Source organism: Anopheles arabiensis, chromosome X, assembly GCF_016920715.1.
Source record: "Anopheles arabiensis isolate DONGOLA chromosome X, AaraD3, whole genome shotgun sequence".
In the NCBI taxonomy this organism is placed as follows: domain Eukaryota; kingdom Metazoa; phylum Arthropoda; class Insecta; order Diptera; family Culicidae; genus Anopheles; species Anopheles arabiensis.
Window position 1 is genome coordinate 22,655,366 of NC_053519.1, and position 27,754 is coordinate 22,683,119.

Sequence of the window (27,754 nt, forward strand, 5' to 3'; positions counted from 1 at the left end):
TGTGTCTCAAGTCTCTCTATTGTTGCTGGGTACGCCCTATTCTCGATTACGCTTGTGTGGTTTGGTCCCCCAATAATGTGCAGGATATTGCTAGATTGGAAGGTGTTCAACGCAAATTTACTCGACTTGCCACGAGGCGTTTTCTTTCGGGTCATGATAATGCAGTAATCCCGTCTTATCCACATCGTTGTCGACTCTTGGGTCTGGACTCGATAAAAACTCGCCACTCGCACTTGCAAGCTTGTTTCATTGCCAGCGTCATCCTTAATGAGCTTGATGTTCCTTATCTCTTATCTGCCATTTCCTGTTATGCCCCTTCCCGCCATCTTCGCAATAGGCCACCTCTCTATATTCCCACCCGGCTAACTCGATATGGGCAAAATGATCCATTCCTTAAAGCTCAGATTGCATTTAATTCATACTATCATTTGTTCGATTTTTACACTCCTTTATCCCTCTTCCGTTCTCGTCTTCACTCTTCCTCATCCTTATCCTTTCCTTAGTAATTAAGAAACATTGTTAAGCCCTCGAGGCGGACATTTGTAGAAATAAATAAATAAATAAATAAATAAAATTGATTACAATGTGTTTTTCTATGAAGCACTAAATTACATAGATTCCCAACTACATAAACAGAGCGCAGTTCAACACCGACTCTCTCTCTCTCGCTCAAATTGTGTCCCCCAATCCGCAAACTAACGTTGCCTCTTCCACTAATCCCGATTCTGGAGACCGAGAAATTGCTAAGCTTAAAAATCTAAATGAAGAACTTTTGAAAAAAAAAAACTTACTCTACCTGTTGCCACCCCTGACCCAAAACAAGCCACCCCTGACTTGAACAAGAAAATGCTAATCTAAATAACAAAATTGATCTACTAACAGAAACTATCAAAAACGTGCAAATCAAACAAACCAGATTTACTCAAAACATAACCACTGATAAAGTTGAAACCATGGACCAATCCGAAGAGTATGACTCTTCTTGCTCCTCGTCCCTTCTGGACGGAAGCAAAGCGACCTCTTCAAAGGCGCTTAAAAAACGAGCCCTCTCAAAGGGCTCCTCTTCCTCTGGGGAAGAAACTTCTCTCCCTCCCAAAAAATCCCTTCACATAAAATCCCCCCCCCCATCTCCCATCCCTATCCCTTCCTCTCCCAATCCCCTCAACACCAAGGGAGAGGAGCCTCTTCTCTCACCTAAAAAAGCCCGATTCATCTTGGTGAGGAGGTCAGAGAGGAAGAAACCTTCTATTACACCACATCTTCTTTTTTATCAACTCTAAACATTCATTTTCCAAATTCCCATCCTCCGTTGAATAACAATACCCTTTTTTTGCCATGTCCTGGAATGTTAGGTAGGAGCATGAGCCGTAACTCTGATGAACTAAAAATTCTAATTACCCGCCACAACCCAACAATAGTCGCTTTACAAGAAATAATGACCATACCAAATCTAACCAGTTCTTCGTTCAATAACTATACCTGGCATTTTTTCCAAACACCAACCAATATGTATCACTCCGTTGGCATAGGCATACAAAAACACATACAGTATCGGACATAAAGATAGAACCCTGGTGTTTTCAACGCACCTTGCACTTGTTTTACCACGTTACTTGTGTTTGTGTGTATATGTGTGTGTGTGTGTGTGTGTGTGTGTGTGTGTGTGTTGTGTGTGTGTGTAGTAGTAGTAGTAGTAGTAGTAGTAGTAGTAGTAGTAGTAGTAGTAGTAGTAGTAGAAAGAGAGTGTGCTTTGTGTATGTATATTTGCAAGTGCGCGGGTTTGTGTCTGAAAAACGTAGCTTGCTATGGTTTCATATTGCATGGAAAGTATTCTGATAATGTGTGTTATCATGTGAGATAGCGTGCGTTTGCACTTAGATAAAAGCTAAAGTTTGCATCGACAGCAGCGCTTGTTCCTCGGAAGAAACCGCAGGTGTGCTGGTTGATGAATGTGCATGCACAGCGATGTGAAATGAAAACGCGCACAACAGCAATGAACTCGGCATTCCCTTACAGGTGTTTCTGCAGTGCACGCCATAGAAATGCCTGCGTGCATCTCTGCGTTCAACGTTGTGTGCGCATGTTAAACTTTGTGCGTGCATTGAGCTGGCGCGCAGTTGTTCTTTTCAATGGGCGTTTTGTTTCATGAGCGCGGCAGTATTCGGTTCTCGATTCAAATGGGTAGACACTCACTCGCTTACTCATTGATAGTTTTTATCCATACGCTTTTTTTGCTGCTCTACAACGATGTAATTCATCACGTCTAGAAGCAGAACGCAGGCTGAGCACGGGATCAGCCGTGTCCAACTTTTTAACCAGCGCGTTGTTGACGGTCCAAGCAAGCAATGTTAGTAACAATGGGTCGAGGTAAACATTGTACCGATGATCAGCGCCATATAATAAAGCGAATGGCGGCTGCTGGCATTAAACGCAAAACGATCGAGTTTGTAATGGAACGATCGCGCACTTTTGTCGCAAACGCGCTTCGGACATCCGAAATGTGTTTGGACAACCAAAACGCGCTTGGACAACTGAAACGCGCTTGGACAACCGAAACGCGCAAGTCAACCGGACGTCCTCAGAAGACCACGGTGAAAGAAGACCGTAAAGTTGTTAATAGATCGAAAAAACACTGATCGCGAGGGCGGTGGTTCTGCTTATTACATCAAAAACCTAACCCAAAACACAGAAAAACTACTAACAAATCTATACGAAACGACATACTTGTGATACAAACACACACACCAATACACATTCAAACATACATACACACACACACACACATGCACACACACACACACATGTTCACACACATACACACACACACACACAAACACAAACACACAAACCACACATAAACCTGTCCCAACAGGTACATGCTGCGTTGAAAACACCAGAGTTCTATCTTTATGTCCGATACTGTACCCTCTAACAGTATTAATATTTCTACCAACATACCCGCAATAGCCGTTACAATATCTTCACCAATAGATTCCACAATTGTTAGTTTGTACCTTCCCCCTTCTCTATCGCCTTCTATTGTTGTACAGGAGATGTAAACTATGTTACCACAGCTACCGTCACCTGCAATAATACTTGGCGATTTCAATGCCCAACATTCTACCTGGGGAAATGCCGGCTCTGATAACCGTGGCCATATGCTACAGGAATATTTTGATACATGTACCATAGAGGTCATTCATTAAACCACAGCCACACGTACCTGTCCCACTAGTAGACAAGGTACTATTTTAGATTCTTGTGCTCTCTCTTCTTCTGTAGCTTCTAGTTTTTCTGTTTCCATTAATATTGATAACCATGGCAGTGATCACCATGGTTACAAAAATAGAATACAAAAAAAAATACAAAATAGAAATGACATACACACTACCCTTAGATGATCCTCCTTCCCTTACACGTTTTACAGAGACAATAACAAATGCAGCCTTAACTAGTATCAGAAAGCCCGTCCCCTGGTGGAATAAAACAGTTGCCCTTGCCATTAAGACTCGACAAAAAGCACTCAAGAGTCTTCAACATTCAAATAAAAGAAACAATATTTTTACCCCGCTCTTGGCCGATCAATACCGAGAAGCCAATCGAGAATGAAGAAAAGCCGTCAATTTAGCAAAAAATTTATCTTGAGGCAAAATTTGTTTTTTTAAATGAACCATAAGACAATCACCAAAGTATTTTTCCAGAAAGTTGCAATATTATCCGATAACAACCACAAATCTGCACCAATCATTCTAACCAGAAACCAGAAAATACCATCATTCCAATAAAAGAAATGCCTTAGGATTTTAACTATTTATTTATTTAAATTCACATTATTACGGCTTCGGCCGTGTTTTACCTCAGGATTTAGCTAGATAATTTTATGATACATCTGCCACACACAATTTTTCATCTCATTTTCCAAGCCTTAAATTCATCTCTGAGTTCAGACTCTTTCTTCCCATTGACGCATTGGGCCAAAATTACATTAGTCTTTTTTCTCTTGATGAGCTCGAATGGGCTTTTCATAAATACCGTGACATGTCTTCAGACTCGGATAACATTGGTTATGTAATGCTTCAAAATCTCTCTTACCGGTCCAAAACAGTCCTCCTTCAGATTTACAATAATGGGGCCTTTCACGATTCTAGTCAGTTTTTTGTATGGAGTTTGACAGTTGGAGACTTAAATCATGTAAACACTCCATACAAAACCACACAAAAAACTGACCGCCTGCAATTTTCAGTCTAGATTATTCTAGCCTCAAAGCTAGAATTAGATTTGAGTACCTGCTCGAAAAATGGCAAAACAAGGTGGTGTTTACATTTATCCCAATAAAAGAGATCTGGCGATGGAATCCAGAATCAATGTGTATTTAGTCTAGGTGGTCCCATAGCATGTTTTTATCACCAAATTTGAATATCACTTTTTGGCAGGATGGGTGATTTTTTTTGTTCAAACAAGCTTTTTGGAGGCTTGAAGAATACACAGAACATTCTTACAATCTTCATTCGGAAGCAGAAGCGATAAAAATCAGCCTTTTAAATACATACACCTTGGGATAAGCCCACCTGTATATTATACCCACTTAGATAGCTGCTTGAAATCTGCTATACAATGCAAACAGCTGACAGGCTGAAATTTCAGCCTGCCAACTTAACACGGAAAGGACCCCAATATTTGGTTTTCCGAGAACAAACCAGATGACTGGAAAACCTGTTTCAAAATTCCGATTCCAAAACCCATACAATACAATGGATAGCTACCGCCCCATTTCTCTCCTGAATTGCATTGGCAAAATCATGGAGAGAATGGTAAATAGAAGACTGATACAAGAATTAGAAGAACGTAACCAAGAATGTAACGTAACGTAACGTAACGTAACAAGAATGATATAGTTCTTGTCTCAGCATCCAACAATAGAAAATAATCACGCACAACTTTACAAGAAGAAATCAATAGAGTTCAAAAATGGTCACGTTGGACAGGTTATACAATTTCACACTCCAAATCCAAAATATTTCAAATCTGCAATAGCAAATATCATACACTAAAACCCATAACATACAATAACTCAGTAATACCAAACACACGCACAGCCGATATCCTAGGAGTGACTTTTGATCGTCACTTAATATTTAAAGCACACACTACACGGGTCAAAAGAGAAGCGAAGAACCGTATTAATCTATTCAGAATGCTTGGTACCGGTCAACTTGGTAGCGGCACTAAAGTTGCTGTTGGGAGGATGAACAGTAAACTTGAAATGCCGTCGGGGCCCCCTTCGATCAGTCGCAAACTCTAAAATTTTTCATCAGACGGGGGGGGGGGGGTGCAAATGATTCGCCAACCTCGGGGCCCCATCGGCCATCCTTCCGAGGGCCCTTGTCGCTTGTACTCTGTCCATACGGCATACTATACAATGGCGATCTTCGGGGCCCCAGGCGACCGCCTAGTCCGCCTACCGTTACATCCGCCGCTGACTAACAGACGGATCAGTACAAAACGGTTCCACTGGCTGTGGAATCTACTACAGCATCGACAAAAGCGCCACCCGACTACCAGACCATACATCAATATTCACCGCAGAAGTAGTAGCCCTGGTTATTGCTGCTGACGAAGGCCTGCGCAGAGACAAACTCAACATGATCTTCACCGACAGTGCAAGTGTCCTTCAAGCACTTGAATCTGGAACCACTCATGACCCGAATATCCAACAACTCTGCATATATATATATATATATATATATATATATATATATATATATATATATATATATATATATATATATATATATATATATATATATATATATATATATATCTCCCAAATAGCCAGCTCGAACTCTATAGCTGATTTGAGGCTGTTTAACGAACTATCGTTCCGATGTCGTACTTTGTGACTGATTAAGAGATAAAAGGTGCTTTTCGAAACTATGGCGCTTTTTAACAAACACTCGGTACTCTTTGGAACCTTGCGGCTGGTTAGCCTGATGTGTATGGTTCATGATGGATCTTAAAGCCTTGTTAAGAAAACGTGAAGCCTTCAGCCGGTCTCGTAGTACAGTCGTCAACTCGTACGACTTAACAACATGCCCGTCATGGGTTCAATCCCCAAATAGACCGCGCCGCCATACGTAGGACTGACTATCCTACTATGGGGGGGAATCAATTAGTCACTGAAAGCCAAAGCCCACAAGTGGGTACAGGCAGGCCTTGACCGACATCGGTTGTTGAGCCAAAGAAGAAGAGAAGAAAGCGTACCGAAACTGGGTGGAAACTATACAGGGCTACAACTGTACAGGCCTCGACTATACAGGCCTCGACTATACAGGCCTCGACTGCTGGGCTCCTACATCTATTTATTTATTTATTTATTAATAATTTCATTTAGTTATTCAACACATAATCCCTGACTTATTCCCCTAACATCTGCCTTAATCCGGTGTCGCCGAAATTGTAAATTAATAAAATATTCTCTTTAAATGCGTTCGTCGTTTAATTAAAATCAAATTGATAAAACCATGTATAGATTTGCTTTGTCATAGCTAGGCTAATAACGGCTCACCTATATATTAAAAATCCCGTGTCACGGTGTTTGTTGCGAGCAACCTCCGAAACGGCTGGATCATTTTCAACGAAACTTTGCACACACATTATGGTGGTATGGGAATAGGTTATAAGACGTACATCATTTTCATATCCCAAGTGCCACAAATCCACTAAACGACCACTAAACGGCTTCTAAACGACTCAAGTTCTCTACCTAAACGGAATATAGAAAGACTTCGTTTAGCAGACGGCAAACGACTCATGCATTCTAAAAATAGCAAAAAAGCTGTTGGCGCTCTCAATTGGTGGGATCCCCAACCAGTTGAGCTTCATCGCTTGGAGGAGAGCTTTCTCATTTCCTCTGTACTGTTGTATGGTTTCGCATTGAAGTTATGAATCGCTAGAACTAGAACGGCGATACGATTGTTTAAATACTAAAAACTCCAACCGAAACCACCAGTACTGAAGCAAATGAGATTTGAGTAATAGTCGATGGTGTTGATATCCACGTATCTGACCACACGACCATTCATGTAGATTTTTGCTCAGAAAGTTATAAGGCTATATATATAGGTCATGATAAGATGAAACTTGTCGAAACACATTGCAAGAAAAGGATAGCAATATAATGATGAGTTGTAATACGCCATCTATTGATCAAACCAATGAAGCTGTGGAGCTTTCATTTTTTTCTATGGATATTCAATTTTCCAGTCGTTTAAGCTTAATCTGTGGCGCTTGGGACATTTTAGCAAAATTGCAATGCATTGCGGTGGAAGAATGCTTGTGGCAGTACTTTTTCGTATGCAATTTTATCAGACGGCCTAGTAAAATGTTATATGGGATTTGACCAAAAAACGTTGGATAACGAATCGCATATCCGACGTTATTTGTCAAATCCTATATAAATTTGGTGCTATAAAATGACATCGGATAGGTATTGCCACCACCTTAAATGCGGCCGCTTTTGACGCTCATCACACACGGCTAATTTTAATAAAATTAGATTGGAGTTCTTCCTTCACATGCGGGCTTTCCTTTCAAAATTCCTGTCAAATCCTGTCCTGCCACTTACGAAATCCTGTCGTAAGTGTAATAACACGTTTTGTGCCATGAAAACCGTTTATGATTATTTTAAGTTTGTTTAATGATTTTTTTATTCTTTTTTTGTAGTTAAGAACCTCAGAAATGATTTCTACTACTTTGTTTTGATCGTTATTCATACATCATATCAAAATATTCTACTTAACAGATAAAAACCCACTTCAGGAAAACGAAAATCTTCCAAGTCCAATTCTTATTTTCAAAACGGCGATTATCTGTCAAGCGCCATCTGCCAGTTAAACTCCTTCAGGAAAGGCAGTTTTTAGCAGTGTGTGATAACCGCTTTACGGACGTCACACGAAGCATACACTTTTACGTAAACTGGATTTCAGCCATACAACCCAATAATCAATAAATTGTTACGGGAAGATAACGCTCTCTCATACAAATCAACCGTAAACTTTTTGAGTTTACACCTCGTGTGACGTCTGTATCATGTGGCAATCGCTGAATGTAGCGTATCTTTTTTCGGTTTCAGAGGAGTAAAAACGCTACTGTATTCTGAATTACTTAGTTTCGGAACATATCTTAAAATTTACCTTTGGTCCGGTTCAGTGCCACGCTTCCATGCGGCAACGATCATTGCCTTGATGCACACATCAACCGGCGTAAAATCAGCTATGTTATTTGGATCACAGTACATCGTACGACAGATGCCTATGCCACATCCGACAAGCAGACCTACGGGGCCATTAAAATTATCCATCCAGCCTGGGATAGGGTCTTTCATTGAGGATATTACAATTGATGGACGAAACAAAATTATCGGTAAGCGATCCTTATGCTCGTTGACAATATGTTCCGCTAAACTTTTGGTGAAAACGTACGTATTGGGCAAAAAACCCATATATTTGGGAGCGAATACATCAATTGTTTGTTCGTCAAATGTTTCAGCGATGCGTATTGCGTCACGCCAATTTGCATATGCTGGATACATCTGTTGAAATTTGGGAATATTAAAGAATACTATGATAATTATTGAGTTTATATATTTTACGAATTACTTACTTCTTCTTCAATCACGTAGCGATCTGGATTCGAATAAGTGGAGGAGACATGCATAAGCACGCGAAGTGCAGGTAACTGTTTGGCAAAACGTATCAATTCACGAGTTCCTCGCGTGTTGAGCAAAATTGCAGTTTTGAGCGGATCGTCGAACCGTACACTAGCAGCCACATGAAAGATAACTGACACATTGTACATTCTATCGATATCATCCTGGGAAAGGCCAAGCGCTAATAGAGATACATCCCCTTGTATTGGAATCATCTTATCCAACAGTTCACTTTGCTCGTTTCGGAGTTTGTCGAACAGCTGTTAAAAATATAAATGTTTAAATGTAAACACAATCACTAAACATGCATTTTTAACATTACAAACCGGTAGATTCTTAATTTCATTGATGCGCTCCATAATAGTTTTCTTTTTTTTCTCACGTATCAGTATGAAGATATTACTCAGTTTCGAACAAGATCGCAAAAGCTTCTCAATTAAAACTTTTCCCATGAAACCAGTGCCTCCAGTAATGAAAACATCCCGACCAGCGAAAAACTCTGATATTGATGGTTTAGATGGATCGTAGTTCTGCTCCATTGGGAGGAGTCCAATAGGATGATTGGAGAAGGTGTACATAGTTTTGTGTTGCTTTAGTTTCCGGCTTAAATTATTTATTATTCTGTTTTGTTTTGATCGAAGGTTTTTTTTTGTTAACTACAATTGACAAAATTGACAAATTATGGTACGTATTTATTTTTAGGATGTATCATCAAATCAATTGCCAATATTTTTGTTTTCCAACCCCAATTTTACACTAAGTTTTTTTTAACAATTTATGTTTAAAAAGACACTTTTAAATTAATTCCACGAAAATTTCACAGCGTGTTTCATGCCATGTGTTTTTTTCTTTGCAGTGCACACAACGAACTAATGCGAATGGTAACCGATGGCTAGAGTACGATCACACAGACTGAACGGTCGAGCGAAAACAATCTGAGCAAAGTGAAGGCCTTCAGTATCGAAATGCAGTGTGTAGAACTAAGATATACCAATAAAACGAACATTAAGAAGAAAAAACAAAAATCTACTTCCCAAACTCAAGGTTTCTTCTTAACAAACAACGAAAACCCGTTTGACCAAGGTTATTTTCAAAAGGCATAGATTAGCATTAGCTCACGCCCTGTTGACAGTCATTAATAATTAAAGTTACTGTTATACGTGGCCTTGCGAAACCCTACTATAGATGGTGAGTTGTATATTGCCATTCCATTGATGTATTAATATTCATCGCTTAAATATCAGTAGAATATGAAGAATTAATTTTCACATAAGATACTGTTCATCGAGAATCGTATGGCGATTTGTTTTATATATCAGCTTTATATCAAACTTAATTTATATAGAAAAGCTGAACTTATGGTTAATTTACGAAAAGAAGAAAAACTCCCAAATACTTGGCGATGGATTGGTTTAATAGTTGCGTGTTAGTATTGTTATAAACTTGTTCTACGTATTTAATCAAACCAGCCTATGCCGTTTTTTCGCTAAAAGTAAGGCTCAGTCTTCTAGTTACATTGGAGAACCTATACATTCCTAAAAATATTCCTAAGCGATATTTTTAGCATGGTTTTAACCACGAAACCGACCAGTCTACATTATTATGTTTAAACCTATTTTAAATTGCAATAAAAATATGAGTTATTTGTTTTAAAACTAATCGATTTGAACGAGATTCTAAACTAACAAAAAATTCAGGTTTGTAGATTAATGAAAAATATACGGAATGAAAATTCTTCAAGTTTTCAACCCCTAAAACTTTTAAATAGGAAAAACGTTTCCTAAAAGTAGAAAATGAAACATAAATTATAATTAAATGTATAAGAAAAAAACTTATTTATACATATTTATTATTTATTTATTTATTTATTTATTTATTTATACATACATACATACAAATATAAATTGAATAAATATAATTAAAAGTCGCGGGTGTTGTGTTTGGGGTTCTCTTAAACCAGCAGTGTCAAACTCATCTCATCAGAGGGCCGCTAGTACAAATTTTCAGTGATGCGCGGGCCGCAAAGTTGAGAATGGAAAATATACCCCAATGTTTATGTAAAATACTTTTTTAGATTTTTATTGTTAAACAAATTGTCTTTTTGTACTCCTCGCTTCTTATCTGGAATCGTTTGTTATGTACAAATTCGCGATGTTATTTTTATATGTGCTCTTTTTTATATGAGAAATTTTTTTAATGTACTTTCAATGTTATTATTAAAATAGAACATTTTTCATTACTCGCGTTCTCTTACGGCAGTTCTGCTAGAAAATATCTGTCAAACACACTTTTTCACTTAAGTAGGAGAAGTCTAGCAGCCTACAGTGATTCTTTTTCAAACAATCCGAGCTATCCATCACTGGATGAATAACAAAAATATTTTCTTGCATTTTTTTGACAGATCAAGAGAAAAATTGTAATAACACGTGTTTAAACATTATTTTTCGCTAATTTCCAAGTTCCAAGTGTTCTGGTGATGATTCGCGAATTGAGGAATTGAGGACTGTGTGAGCTAATCTATTAATAAGCTTTGTATTGCAAGGCTTAGGCATTTCGATTATTTTTATCCTTAATCTAAATCCTTTAGGCTTAAGCGTAATCATATCATTTTGGTTTTGATTTTTGGGGAGGTTGGAAATTACATTAATTCGTTTTGCAGAATGATGGGTACAAATAATTTCAACTTGGCTACAATCATTTTTATTAACATTTATGGTGGCATGATTATGACAAAAAACAGAAGAGGCTCCAATCGAATATCAATGATAAAACATTCTAAGGTGGGAAAAAAATCGGAGCCGAATGAATCCTTTACTCGGCAGTCGGGGGCATGGAGATTGTCAAATTCGGCGGGACAACCGATGACTCCAACGGTTCCGAATGGCTCTAAACGGCTCTATAGGCTTCGCACGGCACCGAACGAAACTGTTGGTTTGATTTGGCCGGATTCGAAGTCGGAATAGCTATGATCGGAAATGGTTTTGAGCCGTGGATGCGATTCCGACAATCAATCACTAGTTGTTGAAAAATTTCCTAGTGTGTGTATCAAGTTATTTTCATTCCTTTTTCGTTTGTAGACAGTTGACGCAATTTTTTTTTCCATACAGAATGTGCAATCGAGTGTGCACAAAATTATGCTAATATTCAGAATTTAATCGAAACATAATACGACTGAGCTTGCATTCGATTCAATGATTCTTAAGGGTCTCGATTGATATGTACCTTTGTGTAGAATAAGTTTATGAGATGTTATGGGTACATTCCTGTTAGCTTCGAAAAATATACCAACAGAAGGATTGTTCTTCTCTTGAAAATTTAATACACTTTGACAAATAGTAATAACAGATTTATGGTTTGCAGTGCTTTTAGCAATTCTCAAAATACTCTCGCGGGCCTCATGCGGCCCGTGGGCCGCCAGTTTGACATACCTGTCTTAAACGATCGGTAAGGTGTTTTCAATGATGGTGAGGTATGATTGTATGTTTGATATGTAAACATATTATAATTAACACACTATCTGTTACTATATATATATATATATATATATATATATATATATATATATATATATATATACCTTTATAAATTCCATGACTTATTTTCAATAAATCGCTATTTGCCAAAAACTTACTTCGGTGTGCTCTTCATGATGTTTAAGTCAGCGTGTACTACGCCTATCTTTAGCAGCAGTTTCTAATCGTTTATTTTATACGATTCGTGCATAAAATTTTGATATTTTTGACATTACAGATTACATTTTCTAGCAAAAATGCAACTTAATAAATTATGATATTTTATGAAATTATGAAATTTTGATATTTTTGACATTACAGATTACATTTTCTAGCAAAAATGCAACTTAATAAATTAAAATTAACTATACTAATTTGACATTTTCTGTGTTAAAATAAGAAAACCGCGTATGTTCGAAAAAGCCTCACTCGGGAACAAACTGTGGTATAAAATATCCATTAGACACCTATATTTTGTTTTTTTAAAAAAAATTGAACTTACGTGAATTATCAATTTATGTGAATGCCTTGGGAACGCAAAAACCGCGTTCGCTGGATCTGACTATATACAGAAATTACGCATATCCGGCTTCTTTGCAATATCAACAGCATTTCCAGGGGCAAACCTTTATAATTCAACAGTTACAACAATCGCAGTGTTATGGTGTTATATGATACATTTATTTTTACTTGTTACAAAAATAATAAAAGACCATATTATTTACATATTCGTCACGGTATTCATCCAATTTGTGTTAGCTTACGCACACGATGGCCATTCAGAAACAGCAATAAGAGCTCGAATTATGATACTTAAGTGAATTGAACCTAAAAATCCGTCTAGCGATCGAGTAAACGTGAACGTGTAATACTGGTTTTTGATGAAACCAAATAATGTCCATTGAAATATAGATATACAAAATACAAGGATATTCTATTTCCCATGTACATAGGTCCCTGAGATATACTATTGATGGGGATCGAAAACAGCAACAAAAAAGCGTACAGCGTCTTATACAGAAAAAAAATCGAGAGTTTTCTGTATGAGACGAATTTCACGGTTTCCTGCTAAAATATCAGTTATGTTCGTATAATTTTGCTTGGTCAATAAAAGTTTTAGCCAATAATTTTAATTATATTTACAAAGCGAATTTTTTCAAATTATTACTACACAAACCTTCTTGAATCAAATATAAAATTTTACCGGAAAATGTGGAATTTATTTTGCTTGTGTCAAATCAGCAAAATTTGCTAAAACGAGCGTAAATCTTTGTAAAATATATGTTTTTGAAAATCTCTACTGAAATCCCAATTTCACCATGAACGCATAATGATTTTTTTATTGTTATGGAACAAATTAAAGTTTATTACCATACATAGCTATGTTATTAGAGTGAATATATAATGTGAATTATAATAGAATAATGAAAAAAAAAAGGTATTCGCTCACTCAATCACTAAACGGACCTTAAGTAGCGAAATCTTTATCTAGCATTTCTGCTAGATTACGATTGATATGTGTTGTGGGTTCACGATTGAATAGCAATTTGCAATTGCTATTATATAGCGACAGAGCCGATGACTTGGAATTTAATGAAGAAAATATCCTGGTTATGGCTATCGCATACATCCTGGTCGTAATTTCCAATTGGTCATCACTTAATTTATATCATGGAAAATGCATGTTGAGTAAAAATTATAGAATTGCGCTTATCGCCCTTAAGTTGTGTTTCATCATAGCTGTGCTCCAGAATGTTGCATAATGATCTACCGTATTATCAATACTTTGCCATGCGAGAACTGATTTCGAACTAAATGGAAAGAGCATAAGATTAAAGATATAGAATGTAAATCATTTTTCATAAGCCACGATTACGTCATATTAGTAGAGAAGAGTTAACAAAAATGATAAATACATAAAATTAACGAAAATGTGTTGAGGCACCTACAGTCTGACGGCCGCTCTACAGAAGGCTTGCAAAATTCCACAACACGGTTGCAAAACTACATTATATGATTGCAAACCTTCACATAATGCTTACACGATTCCACTACCGGTTTGAAACATTCTCTTAACCGATTGAATTATTCCATTATATGACTCGAAACATGAGTTTTTATGTTGTTTAACCGTCTTGTGTACGAACAAAAAACTTAACGTAATCGTACAACCGCCTATCCGGGTAAGCCATACATTTTGTATGGAACAATGATGTTTTTCCTGGTTAAAAGAGTATATCTTTTGAATTTCTTGTAAGATTTGAATAAAAACTGTCTTAAAGGTTCATTATAATGTTTTATAACATATCATAGTAAAATTAGAATTTTAAAAATCCTATCAAGATTTTTTTCAGTCAAAAATATGTTAGACAGTTAAAGTTAGACACCACCATAACTGGCCAGGCCGCATGTTTAAGATGATTAGTCTTTTTCTAAGTTTTACTTACGTTTCTTTCAAAAGTTATATACATTTTTCAATTTTTTTGCATGTTGTATAAAAATATATGTTGACGATCTATAAAATATGCTCATCATGTTTTATTAAAAACCGGCTCCGACCGGAAAAACCGGAACACAACGGAGCCGGCTTCGCACCCATGGCTCCGCACCCACGGCTCCAAAGCTGACTCCGCTCCAGTGGCTCCGGAGCCATTGATTCATCGCCGGCTCCGGGGCTGTTGGTACGGAGCCGGCTCCGGAGCTGTTGGTACGGAGACGGCTCCGGAGCTGTTGGTGTGTATCCGGCTCTGGAGCCGTGGGTGCAGAGCCGACTTCGGAGCCATTGGTGCGCTCCAAAACACCCATCTCTATTCGGCAGTAACATTATGACAAAAGTATGAATGTGTGTGTTAACTTTCAGCCGATTCTATTTTGTTTGCTTGTAGTGGTTGGTATAGTGGTTGGTTGGTTTTAAAAGAGGTGATTTCAGTGTTCATTTCAATATATTGTTACACAACAAGCAATAAAATTTAACTGCACACAACTGTAATACAACATTTGAAAGAAAATAAAAAGACATAAGCATCCTCTTAAAACATGCGGTAAGGCCGGTTGGGGTGTTGGAGTTACAGCACATTTTCGATTGAAAAAAATATTGATTTTTAAAATTCTAATTTTATTATGATATGTTATCAAACATTACTATCCTATAAGACAGTTTTAATCCAAATCTAACAATTAATTCAAAAGATATACGCTTTTAACCACGAAAAACATCATTCTTCCATACAAAATGTATGGCCTACTCGGGTAGGCTGAAGGGTATATAAACTTAAATAATTTAAAAAAATATTTAAACATTTTTTATATTTTTCACTTTTTGCACATGGGTAGAAAACAGCTTTTCTGAGGCATTTTTAAAATTTGAAGTCGATACGATTTTTAAATCCAAAGTTATTTTGGAACAAAGATGCGAAACTTACCCGGGTAGGCGGTTGTACACATGACGGTTAACAAATAACATTTTTTCTGGAATTAAAAAAAGTTATTCTACCCACCCGCTGTGCAAAGCGACGGAAGAAATCATGGCGTTCGGAGAATTTTATCATGCCATCTTTTTCTCTCCTACAGCAAATTTGTCGAGCAGCTCGTCGAGCTATCCGTCCCTGGCTCCGCCTCATACCCCTCGCCTGAGCGCGCTGTCGAAGGTTTGGATGTATTGGTGCGTCAGACGGCCAATCGCTGTCAGCCGTCGTCCGTGATTTTTCTGATTTTTAAGCTGATTGTGAAACCGGCTTACTGGAAAGTTCACTGGCAGTCCCTGGGGCCTGCCATCGAACTGAACGTGTTAGGCATTAAGCATAACTTTGTTACTCTAAGCTTTTGATTTCGTATGGTGTAGATTACACAGATATGCTGAGCCGTTTGCGCATAGGTGAGAGTGTGCGTGTGTGTGCAAAACTGTCGCCAAATGTGTTTTCTTCCGGAATGTTATGATCCATCGGTCAAAGAAAGGAAGGTGTTCTTGGTAGTGGCGGAATAGAGGAATCAGGGGCCCTAGGCGGTTAGAGGCAAATGGTTCTCCCGCCACGGGGCCTTAACGACCATCTTTCCGGGGGCCCTTGTCGCGGGATCCGCCGCATCATTCCGCACATCTTAACAGCATGCCCGTCGCGGGTTCTAACCGCGTATGAACCGTCCGCCGTAGCAAGGGCTGACTATCCGGCTACGTGGTACTCAAGTCCTGAAAAGGCCGGCATGATCGGGTTTGCTATTATGCCAATAAAAATAATAAGAAGAAGAAAAACTTAGCATAGCTGTCCACACCCGGGGAAAAGATTGTCATGACTTTGTTGCTGCCGGGTGTCCCGCTGTGGCGCGACATATCAACGGAATGCAATCGACCAAAACATGAACCTACCAATCCGAACCCATTCCAAGGCAGTGCCGGTCAATCGGCATCATGATAACGACTCCAAGCCAACAAGCCGCCGGATTCTGGACGGACAGGTGCAGTACCATACGCGCACCGTAATAAACAAATCCAGAATTCTCTTTTGTATGGATTCAATTCAAGTTTTGTTTCCACTTAAGTCCGTTAACTGAAAGACATGTGCTACATATCACACGCACGTTTGCTTCAATCGTGTGTCTTTTTAATACCCCCAACAGCAAAGCCGGTCGCAAAGATGGTGGTGCCAATCCAATGGTTGTGTTGTCTCTCAAGTAGCGAGGTCAAAAATGCCTGGACTTTGTAGCCGCAGTGAATGAAAATGTACGCATCAGAATCAAATAGTTTTGGGGTTTCCACACGCACGCACACATGCATGAACGCGCGCACGCCAGCACGCACGCACTCACGCACACACACACGCACGCACGCACGCACGCACGCACGCACGCACGCACGCACGCACTCACGCACGCACGCACACATGCGCGTACGCGAGCACGCACCCACGAAAGCGCGCACGCGAGCACGCACTCTCCACCAACGCTCCCGCACGAGCGAGTACGGCTACCTTGTCGGTAGAACGGCTGGTTCAGCTTTTTTGCAGCGCATCCGATCGCGACATGATAGAGTGAACGGTCACTTTCCCCGCGCTGTGTGCGTGTGTGTGTGTGTCGAGACCCGAAAACGCGAGACAGATTTCGGCACATTTATAAAAATATATTTTATTGCTACTATACATTGTGCTACATGATGCTTAGAAGGTCGTTGAAGCATGAAACATGTTCAAATAAAAAAAAAATATTAGATTAGTGTTAGACGTTCTCCTACGCTTATTTTAAATAGGCTTCTTCACCCTCAATTGGCAGGGGCATCGAATGGTCTCATGAGCAGCGGCACGAAATAAACTAAACCATCAATACACCGATAACACTTTAAATCCCAACCCAGTTGCTCCCGCATCGTCTCAAGGTCACACACAAATTAATAAATGCTAACACCCACCAATAACAAAACACAACCGCAATGCACATACAGTAGAACGTCGATTATCCGGGCAGCTCGGGACCGGACGGTTGCAGGTTAATCGATTTGCACGGAAAATGGTCCAAGAAATGACATTTTCATATAAAAATTATTATATTACTAGTTTTTGATTAGTTTTATGATTAATCCAACTTGAATAAATCGATTAATCGTTATTAAAATATTATTTTAATCAATAACTACAGGTTTAACAACTGTTCATGAACAAAAATGAATTTCGAAAATACCCTTAGACCACCGACAAACCGACGTGACACTTCGAACAAAATGAGCTTCAAAAGTTGTCTCCTTATTTCAAATGAAAATACGTTAAACACTAGCGCCATCTCTATAATGATTCGCTTACTACACTGACACAGAGAAGAAACTGCTTAATTCCCTTTTTGTTTTTCTTCGCAAATTCCAATGCGTATTGTTTTATGTACTTGTCACATCTTTTGCATTGATTTGGAAACTTATAAAATGATTTTCCTGGGTGTTTTATCCAAGAATTCTCACAAAATCTTGCCTCACACTTCCTTCGCAATTTTTATTTAGAAAAGTTGTTTACATCGAATCAGCAGTGAACAGAGCTTACTTTGACAGAAGTGATCGCCTCACTGGTAAATGACAGTACTTTCGTGTGGGACACTTTTTTAACGCCAGTTTCACGTCGGTTTGTCGGTGCTTAGACACCTCAGAGCTACACAAAAATCTGGTTGCCCGCTTGACTATCGCTGCAAATGTTCGCTGTACGTTTAAACAGCTGTCACATTTATGCACACGGTTAAGCCGCCCGCCGGTTAATCCGCCCCCGGATAATCGACGTTCTAGTGTATTAAGTATCAACGCATTCACCACAACACCCAATCAGCTGGCAGCTGGCGGCGGAAGGCACGGGCTGAAGCAGAAGTAAGACAAGTCAGGGGAAAGGAGGAGGGAGAAGAAGTGGACGTAAAAATGGGCACCAATAATTTTAAATTTTTTGACCGTTTTTTTTTTTATGCTCCGCCGCCTAAAATAATTCGTCCATTTCGCCAACACAGGGCGCTAAACCTGCGCAGGCCTGCACAGGAATCGCTGAAGTCCCACGCGGGGAACGGGCCAAAATCTGCGCTAGCCAGCGCAGATTTTGCTCCATTTCCTGAGCAGGAATCTGCTCCAATTTGCGCAGCGTGGTGTTACAGGCTACCGATCGAGCTGGGCTCCCGGTAGGGTTTACGGTGCGGCTAGTGCACGCGGACCCATACTCCGTTACAAGTTTTAATTTGTTGTGTTTTGTATTATTTATTATTTAATTTGTTTTAATAAATGTGTAAATATTCAAAACATAAAAGTATCGTTACAAGGTGTAAAAATATCCGAGTACCATGTTGAATCGAAAAAAATTATCACAAAAAGTGCATGGAACATAATATCGGTTGTTGTGCCAAAGAAGACGGAATCGCTTAGGGCGGTGGCAACGCTGATCGGATGCGATTTTATCGGATAAGATTCGACGAAATCGCACGTCCGACGTTATCTGGCAAATCCCATATAGAAATTGGACAAGCTTTCCGAAAAAAGTACACGCCAAAAGAGTTGCCACGGCCCTTACAGTGAAAATTTGATGTAAATACAATAGATGACCGCTAACTGAGAGGTTGTTTACCTTCAGGGGATCAGAGTCTTGAGTATCAGGGACTCGATCCTTGCAAGAGCCGTCCGGAGCCGTCCGGAGCCGTCGGAGCCGTCTGGAGCCGTCGGAGCCGTCCGGAGCCGTCGGAGCCGTCGGAGCCGTCCGGAGCCGTCGGAGCCGTTGGAGCCATCATGTTATTCGGTAAAAAGCAAGTGCGGCCTAAACCATACACGTTAGTCGATGTAAACAACCGTGCAAAACTGCCATAATTACACTCGTCTGCCTCGTTGTTTCGTATTTTATCAAACCCACCTCCCGTCATAGTTCTATTGCTCCTTGACCTCCTAATTTGATTCATTTTTTTCCTATATATATACGGAGCAAACAATTATTTTTGGCTTTATTTTTGAAAAAAAAAACACACAAAAAAGCTTCATACCAATAAATGAAGAAGACTCTTTTTTTACTCGTAAGCTGTTTTTTACAATAAAATTATCACTAATATCGGGAAATTAATGCGCTTCAGAATACTTCCGACTATTACAACTACTCCGACGGCTCCGACGGCTCCGGACGGCTCCAACGGCTCCAACGGCTCCAACGGCTCCGACGGCTCCAACGGCTCCGACGGCTCCGGACGGCTCAGGCTGCCGACTAGCGGCTCCGGACGGCTCCGACGGCTCCGGACGGCTCCGACGGCTCCAACGGCTCCGGACGGCTCCGGCTGCCGACTAGCGGCTCCGAACGGCTCCAGACGGCTCCGAGGTCGGAGTTTTGCACCTACCTTCCGGAACCGCTTCCAATTTTGGCGGAGTCATTCGGAAGCGATTCCGGATTTTTGTTAAATTTACCCATCACTACCAGGCATTAGCTGGCATCGCGAAAGAATTGGTTTAAAATTAACAGTCGTTAAAAATTAACCAGAGTCGTTTAAAATTGCTAGAATTTGGCATCGCGATCGCATTGAGTTCATTTGTTAATTTTATCGACTGGTCATATGCTGCCGTTAAACAAACGACTGTCAAGAGCGCATGCGATGCAAATTAACAGTCTGTAGCATATCTGCTATACAGAACTTATTATAATACACACTATCAGCTATAGACACATTGTAAAACACTTCGGAAAGCCAAATCACACCATTGCAACACATTCATTATAACACATCAGCAAATCAATCCACACCATAGCAACACATCCAGACCATACCGTTCATAGAAAAAACAATTGAGACACATTTATCGAAAACAACCGAAACGCGCAACATAAGCAATTCAAGCGTTACTGCGGCAAAGTGGACAAACAGAGAACGCATAGCAACTTATTGCTAAAAAGCGCAGTGTAGGCAAAGATCGACCAACGCACCCGTTCCTTGGCTAGAACAGTTGAAACTTTCCAGAACCTTTGTAAAAACACTAAAAGCGCAACATAGGCACAAATTGATAGACACCTCACTCCAATACAATGTATGAAGTGTACTTCATATCAATAACCTTTAATTAGGACAAAAACACATTCCAAAACCAAATGTACGAAGCCCATTGAGTATAAATAAAACCAATTCCGACCATGGCAAGTCAGATTCGTTCGGACTGTCAGGATAGGACTATGTCCATCCAACATCTATCGACTTCTCATTTAAAGAGTTTAGTTATGTCCCACTACCCAAGGTAAGGCCTCTAAACTCCAACGTTTCCAGTAAGGTAAACCTCCTAAAGGTTTCTATGATCGCCTGGACGATCAAGTGTCGAAAAGTCCGCTTCGAACAAAGTGTTATTTAACCTCGATACTTGTCAGCGAAACACTGACCTACCGCGATGGTACGCGTTGATCAGTTGTACCGTTGTACGCTCATCAGATTACATGGCGACCGTATCAAAAACCGAACATACTATATGACGACCATAGCTATCTCCAAACCTACTACAAGTCGTTTAATTATACTGCTCGATTTTTGTCCCCGTGTTTGCCTATATGCGATATCAAGCAGTCGTTAACGGTTTTGACGATCGTTTATTTTAACAGGAATGAACAACAAATGAACTCAGTTAAACCAAAATAAACTTTAAACGACTGTTAAAATGTGTTCATTTATTCGCGATGCCGGCTAATGTGTCAAGTGGCTAAAACCACCCCTACTTGCAAAATTATACGAAAATTAGTGATACAGGCGTCCCCCGAGTTACGACCCCCTCGAGTTACGACGATTCGTAGATACGACGATTTTGATTTTGATAGTTAAAAGTTGTCATTGACAAGAAATTGATGTATTTTTTTGAATATCTGGGCTGATAACCGTTATACATACATTTCCAAAGATTTCCACAACTACACTATCTTGAATATCTATATTGTGTACGGTTTTTAAAATATAATTATTACATTATCGAACAATATTTTAAATAATATACACGATATCATAAATTCCAACTCTTCAACTTCGGTTATAAACTTTATATTCATAGATATTCGACATACGACTTTTTCGGTTACGCCTTGCTTTGGGACATTTTTTCGGTCCCAAATACAGTCGTATCTCGGGGGACACCTGTACTTTGGCTGGAAATCACGAAATTCGACACACGCGAAAGTTCGAGATACGCAGTATTTTGCGGCCGTTTTCGGTCCCCATTTACCGAGTATCTTGGGGACCGCTTTTATAGCAAACACACGAAAATCTAAGGCGCGGTAATAGGAACTAGCCGCAGTGTAAACTTGTTAGATTTTTGTGAAAGCAATTAGGCGTGCAAATAAACTAGAAATGAAACTACATAAAAAATGGAAATTTTCAACCGCTTATTATTAACACGTTCAGCCCGGCGCTGATTTTCGTCAACGCTGAGGATAGAGTACAGTTGTTCGCAAGGAGTATTGTTTCCCCAGCAAAAGACTAGCGGCGATTCCTAAACCGCCATCGACATACAAGAAAGTTCCCTACCACCAAACCACCAAACCACCAAAGGACCACCAAAGGGCTGAGAATGTGTTCCATTTTTGTTTCGAAATGTGTTTCAGAATGTTCCTGCTATCATTAACATGAAACAAATTGGTTTCACGTAGCGTACAACAACAAAAACTGAGCAATAAACATGGAATATATGTCATGGAATACATTTTGGTAGACTTGTTGGAATTAAAAGCTTGAGACAAATATTCCTACACTTACGAAACAGTCAAATAGTAGTTTATTTCCTAGACGGTTACCTCTAGATGGCTTTTAGCGTGCACAGTCCATTCTTCTCGGGAACCAAACATTCGGCCGCATAGTTCACACGGCCACGACAACGAATGGTGTGACTGATCAAAACCGATACTTCCTAATTGTGATTCGTCGGATGCAGCGGGTTGCACATGCAGGCTAGAAGGAACTAATTGTTGTTGGTGTTGAGACAGCTGATTATTCGACTGGTTCTGTTGTTGATGTTGATTTTGAATTGCAATATTGTTTACGACGGTCGTCACTACTGTCTGATGGTTGGTCTGCATTGGTGATGTATTGTCTTCTCCTTTAAACTCATCCTTTTCCACTAAAATTAAAGCCAGAAATGGAATGTAGAGTTAAATAAACAAGAATAGTAAGATATCGTCGATTTTAGGTGAAGGTTGTCTGAGACAGGAAAAAATAGGAGCCTGACATGTTTAAACACTAAAAACGATCTTCGAATCAAATTGAAAGTAGTCATGAACAAGGATCTCCAACTTTTTCATGCCATAATTTCTATTTTCCCTGCTAAAAGTAAATTATTCTGGATTCAAACCTATCGTGAATGAACGATTCTGACGCTTGCCGAGTGGAGCTATATTCGTTGGGGTAATGTGTTTGAACTTATTCATGTGTATCACCAGTTTGTCACGGCGCGCAAACGCACGATCGCACACTTCGCAGACGTACGGCTTTTCCCCGGTATGTATGCGCATGTGGATGGTCAATTTATCCTTGCGTGCTAACCCTTTTCCACAAACGGTGCACTCGAATACCGGTTTAGACGAGGCAGTAGGGTCCGCTGTCGTTCCGGATGCCTTGCTTTTCACTGAAGACGCTTTTGAACGTAAGGCGCTAGAAGTAGCGACTGCTGCAGCTGCAACAGCAGCAGCCGATGACTGATGCACTTGCTGCAAGGCCTTTAGTCGCGTTGCCGGGTGCATAGAACCACCCTCGGCATACGGTTCCGTGAATGGTATCAGGTTCGGTCGCGGTATGTTGGGTGGAATCTCCGGTGACCTGGGCCGTACAATTAGCGTTCGACAAACAGGATAACGAGCAAATTGCAAGTCGTGGTAAACGAAAATGAAAGAGAGGACGAGGTTAGATGTAATCTAGCAGTATCGGACAACACGATGTACCAATTCCCTAAACTTTGAAGAACGCGTACTCCACCTTCAAATCCCATCCCGACGTCATCAGGCACGGTGAAGGTGCTGCTTCCACTGCTACCACTGCTACAACCGCCACCGTCACGGCCAACACTGTTTCCGCTAGTACTTCCTGTAGAAGTAATTCTTGCGGAACTAGTGGCAGTGGTGGTGCTGGTAACCGTTCCAGCAGGAGCAGCAGTGTTAATGACCGCATTGGAAGCACTTGCGTGCGTACCGGCGTTAATTTGCGGCACCTTTATCGTGTTTATGTAATGGCTGACGGTCGGATTCGGATGGGCAGAGGGCGAACTCCCCGGTTGATGCTGATGCTGCTGTGATTGATGTGATCCTTGCTGTAGAAGTTGATGAGGGTCGTGGCTGATTTTGGTTTTCTTTGCAGCTCGATTATAGCTAAGGCTATGTTGTTGCTGGAGATGCTGCTGTTGCAGTTGTTGTTGGTGATGCTGATGTTGCAGCTGCAATGCAGCTTGAGCCATCTGCTGCTGCACGGCCATATGAGCTTCGAGATAGGCATTTTTTTGTGCGGGAGTCATCTTGTCAGCGATGCATACTGTGAAAAAATAACGTTCCAAAATTGAGAGTGACGAGAAATTAAATTGGTATACCTAGTACAGTTATCGATCATTAACTACGCCTAAGGTATAACATATGAATATTTAAGCGTGATAAAAATATAAATCCAGGATAAAGTATCGAGGTGCTTCTGTTTGTAATACATCTGTAACATTTGATTTTTATAGAATCAAAATCGATGAAATAAAAAACGCTTCACGAATGTCCATTTTATATTCGAAAGCATAGTTCGAATTAGCTGGAATGGTAATTTCGTTGTGCTATATATCATGAATTGTTAAAAATATGAAGGTTTATTGGAGTGTCCTGCGACATTCTTGGCTGTAATATGTTATGTTAAAATACTTGACACTCCTAAGTTATAATCCATGCTTCAAACATTCGACGTTCTCAATCAATTTAACAGATACACAAAGATGGCATCGGAAAGATCGAAGTTGGTATATCCGATAGTTCAAATTAATCAGGGATCAGCCTTTTTTCGAGTCACGAACATACAGCAAAAACTAAATTCCCTGCCATCCCAATCCCAAATCCCATCCCAAATAACAAAATCGACATGCTTTCTCATTCTACCCAATAGATTGGTAAACTTGAGAGAGTGAGAAAGTATGTTGATTTATTCGCTTGGGATCGCTCATTGCATTAATCTTCCTATATCCATCATAAAAAAATTATATTAGATAACTCAACATGTATTTTCTCGTAGAAAGTTTCGATCAGGGAAATATGTAAGCAAATATTCAGAAACGCGAAATGTAACAAAATAATTTCTTACAATTTCAATCATAGAAGAAGCTTCGAATTACCAACTAATAGTCACTGCACTTTTAACCACGGTCATACATCTATGTCTTACGTGGGTAGGATCAAGGTATGTAAATTAGACGAGATGCAATTGTTCAGAGCACATTGACATTTGTCGAAATCATTGCAAGGTGTGTTTATTTAGATGGTGAATTGTTAAGGCCTCACTACACGACGCAAAAACATGAGGGGGAAACTAAAAGTGAGTATTTGATACAGGTGGGCTTATCCCGAACAAATTGACAGCCGTACTGTAGAAAAATGAAAACGAAATGACAGGAGGAGATTCGATCATTTGTTGATGTATGCGTGTGAATTCCAATGGCTATTTTGGATGATGTGTCGTAGTGTGGGTGAAAAACTACGTATCACAATCGAATCCCCTCCTGTCATTCGTTCGTCCAATATGGCCTACCCGCCAAACCTATAAGCCCATCTAGTCCCTATAACCACTTTGGTGGACTCTTGTGCATTTTGACAATTCGTCACTTTACGTAAGGTCCGGAGGATTCAAACTTTGTTTACATTTATTAAATTTGTTCATATAATTTATATGCTCCATTTTTTTTATTAAATATTCTTTAAAACTTTATTTTGGACTTTGCGGGTTCTTATTTAACATTAAAACATGTGTGTTATTTTGTTAAACATGTATGTTATTTTGTGTTATTCCGTGAATTTATTCTATATTTCATTATGTTTTCGACATTTTTGATGGTAAAACTAAGAAATCATTTTTTATTTTCAATTTTAATATTATTTCCTCTTTATCTACGAGCCACATAGACAATTTACTTGAGATTAGAACTCTTACTCGCATGATTTTAAATTTCGTCCAGTAACAAATCATCAAATCTTTTATTAATATGTCTCATTTTTTCGATAAAATCAATAGACACACAAAAATGCACATAATTACAAAGAAATCTGTTCTATTTGCTAAGCTTTGAGTGCGGAAACCATTAGTTAACGGTTTTAAAATGACGTAAAGTCCCTCAACTATTGCAACCCCTCAAAGGCCCTTATCCACCTGATATTTTTAATCCACCTTGGTTATACCAAAGCCACAGGAACAGTTATGTCTGGTCCAAGGATAACCGTAGCAATAGACGATGCGCAATCTCAGATTGCGCATATATTTATCTGTCAAACGGATCGGTTTGATATATTTATCTGTCAAAAAAAAATGTATATATCTCGGACATATAATCTTGAAAATTTATGCGCAATCTTGGCGCAATCTGAAATTGTATGGCAATGACGTTTATAGCTCAGGGTTGGCTACGCGAAATGACATATGTTTTGATAAAACGAATATATGTGCAATCTGAGATTGCACATCGTGTATTAATACGGTAATGTATTTAGAAGGTTGATTTTTATCGCTTTTGCTGGGCGATATTGTGGGAGACATCAAGTCAAGTCGAGAAATGTCATTTTGCTCTGAACAACTTCACCTTGTCATTTATAACTCCTTGGTCTGGTCGAGAAATGTCATTTTGCTCTGAACAACTTGACCTAGTCATTTTAAAACACCTTGATGGTAACATTGCGTTATGAAAAGGATATTTGAAAAAGCGGTTAAAACAGTACACCCTACGGACAAAGAGCATGTAATTTTTATCATGGTGTGCGTAAAAACCTAGAGTTAAGCCGATGGAAGATTTCCTAGGCTTAAAAAAGGGGGCGGGAATGGGTACTACGGTTCTCTCCCGCTCCCATATAAAATACACGGTGCGCTCTCTCAATGCTCGCGCCCATGGGCGAGCATCCTTTCATGTGATTGTGTTTGTTTCTTTCGTGTTGCGCTGTGTGCGTTTCTTTCGTTCAGCGATCGATCACACTCGCTGCGTATTTTTTTGTTATCTAAAGCTAAACAAAAACACAAACACGCGTAGATTTTTTTTCATCACTTTATTGAAACATTTACATTTTAACTTTACACGATTTCACACATTTACGTAAGTTGATACACAATATTTGACTTAAATAAAATTGATCGCTCCATCGATGCAAACGTTGAAATGGCCGAATATCTGCGTTGATCCTTTTGTACACGTTGATTACTGTAAAAAGGTACGAAATGAAGCTGTGCGATGTACATAACATGCATTGCGTATCATTCGTGCAGCTTCATTTGAATTCGCACAACACTTGAACACTTTACAAAATCATAACACCAATCGTCCAGGACTTAGGCTGACGCACGTGCGGCCGCTCGCTGCCGATCCTTGAGCTGTACTGACGATTTCGTGTGGTAGCAAGAACGAGAGCACACAGAGGAACTTTCGGTGCAGCAGTGCAAGCGAGACACCGATATCAGCACACCACTGCAAGCAGATCAAACTGAGCGCACTGGCGGAAAGTAAACGCACACATTTATACATGTGTAACTATGTTAGTGCCAAAACTGTGTCGAAACCAAAACGCACTCTCGCCTCCGTGTATTTCACACCGATTCTCCGCTTAACTCTAGGTTTTTACACACACCATGATAAAATATTCCGCTCGTTGTTTGTAGGGCATTGTCACAACAAAAGACACGATAATTCAAGGCAAATTTCGAATATTCTCATCGGAAAAACATGTAGTTAATAAAAAACGGGGTTATTTTTATAAATAACTGTTTTGTAGAGTACGACATCGGAACGATTTGTCATTAATCAGCCCCAAATCAGCTTTAAAGTACGACCTGGCTATTTGGGTTTGACCGTGCAAACGGCGATGGTTTTTCAATCACTTTG

The 27,754-nt window shown here is 39.5% G+C and overlaps 1 protein-coding gene and 1 long non-coding RNA gene across 3 annotated transcripts in view; both read right to left on the minus strand.

The window, feature by feature from the left end:
* LOC120905506 (putative fatty acyl-CoA reductase CG5065) overlaps positions 1-25,220 on the minus strand; it is an 81,030-nt gene extending 55,810 nt beyond the window's left edge. Inside the window, exons 1-6 of one of the 2 annotated variants that reach the window (XM_040316352.1) lie at positions 24,982-25,213; positions 23,598-24,180; positions 23,012-23,475; positions 22,458-22,780; positions 8,662-8,967; positions 8,193-8,590 (exon numbers count right to left, since the gene is read on the minus strand). In XM_040316352.1, the coding sequence (XP_040172286.1) occupies positions 8,193-8,590; positions 8,662-8,967; positions 22,458-22,780; positions 23,012-23,475; positions 23,598-24,163 (2,057 nt within the window). In that variant the 5' untranslated portion in view covers positions 24,164-24,180; positions 24,982-25,213. Of the gene's footprint in view, positions 1-8,192; positions 8,591-8,661; positions 8,968-22,457; positions 22,781-23,011; positions 23,476-23,597; positions 24,181-24,981 lie in introns of both variants that reach the window. The other variant, XM_040316353.1, reaches the window with a different exon arrangement.
* Positions 12,705-15,767, minus strand: LOC120905507. Its single transcript, XR_005739917.1, has 2 exons — positions 14,169-15,767; positions 12,705-14,030 (listed from the first exon to the last, which is right to left on the minus strand). It is a non-coding gene; the product is annotated as an uncharacterized LOC120905507 (long non-coding RNA).
* Positions 25,221-27,754: the final 2,534 nt, after the last annotated feature.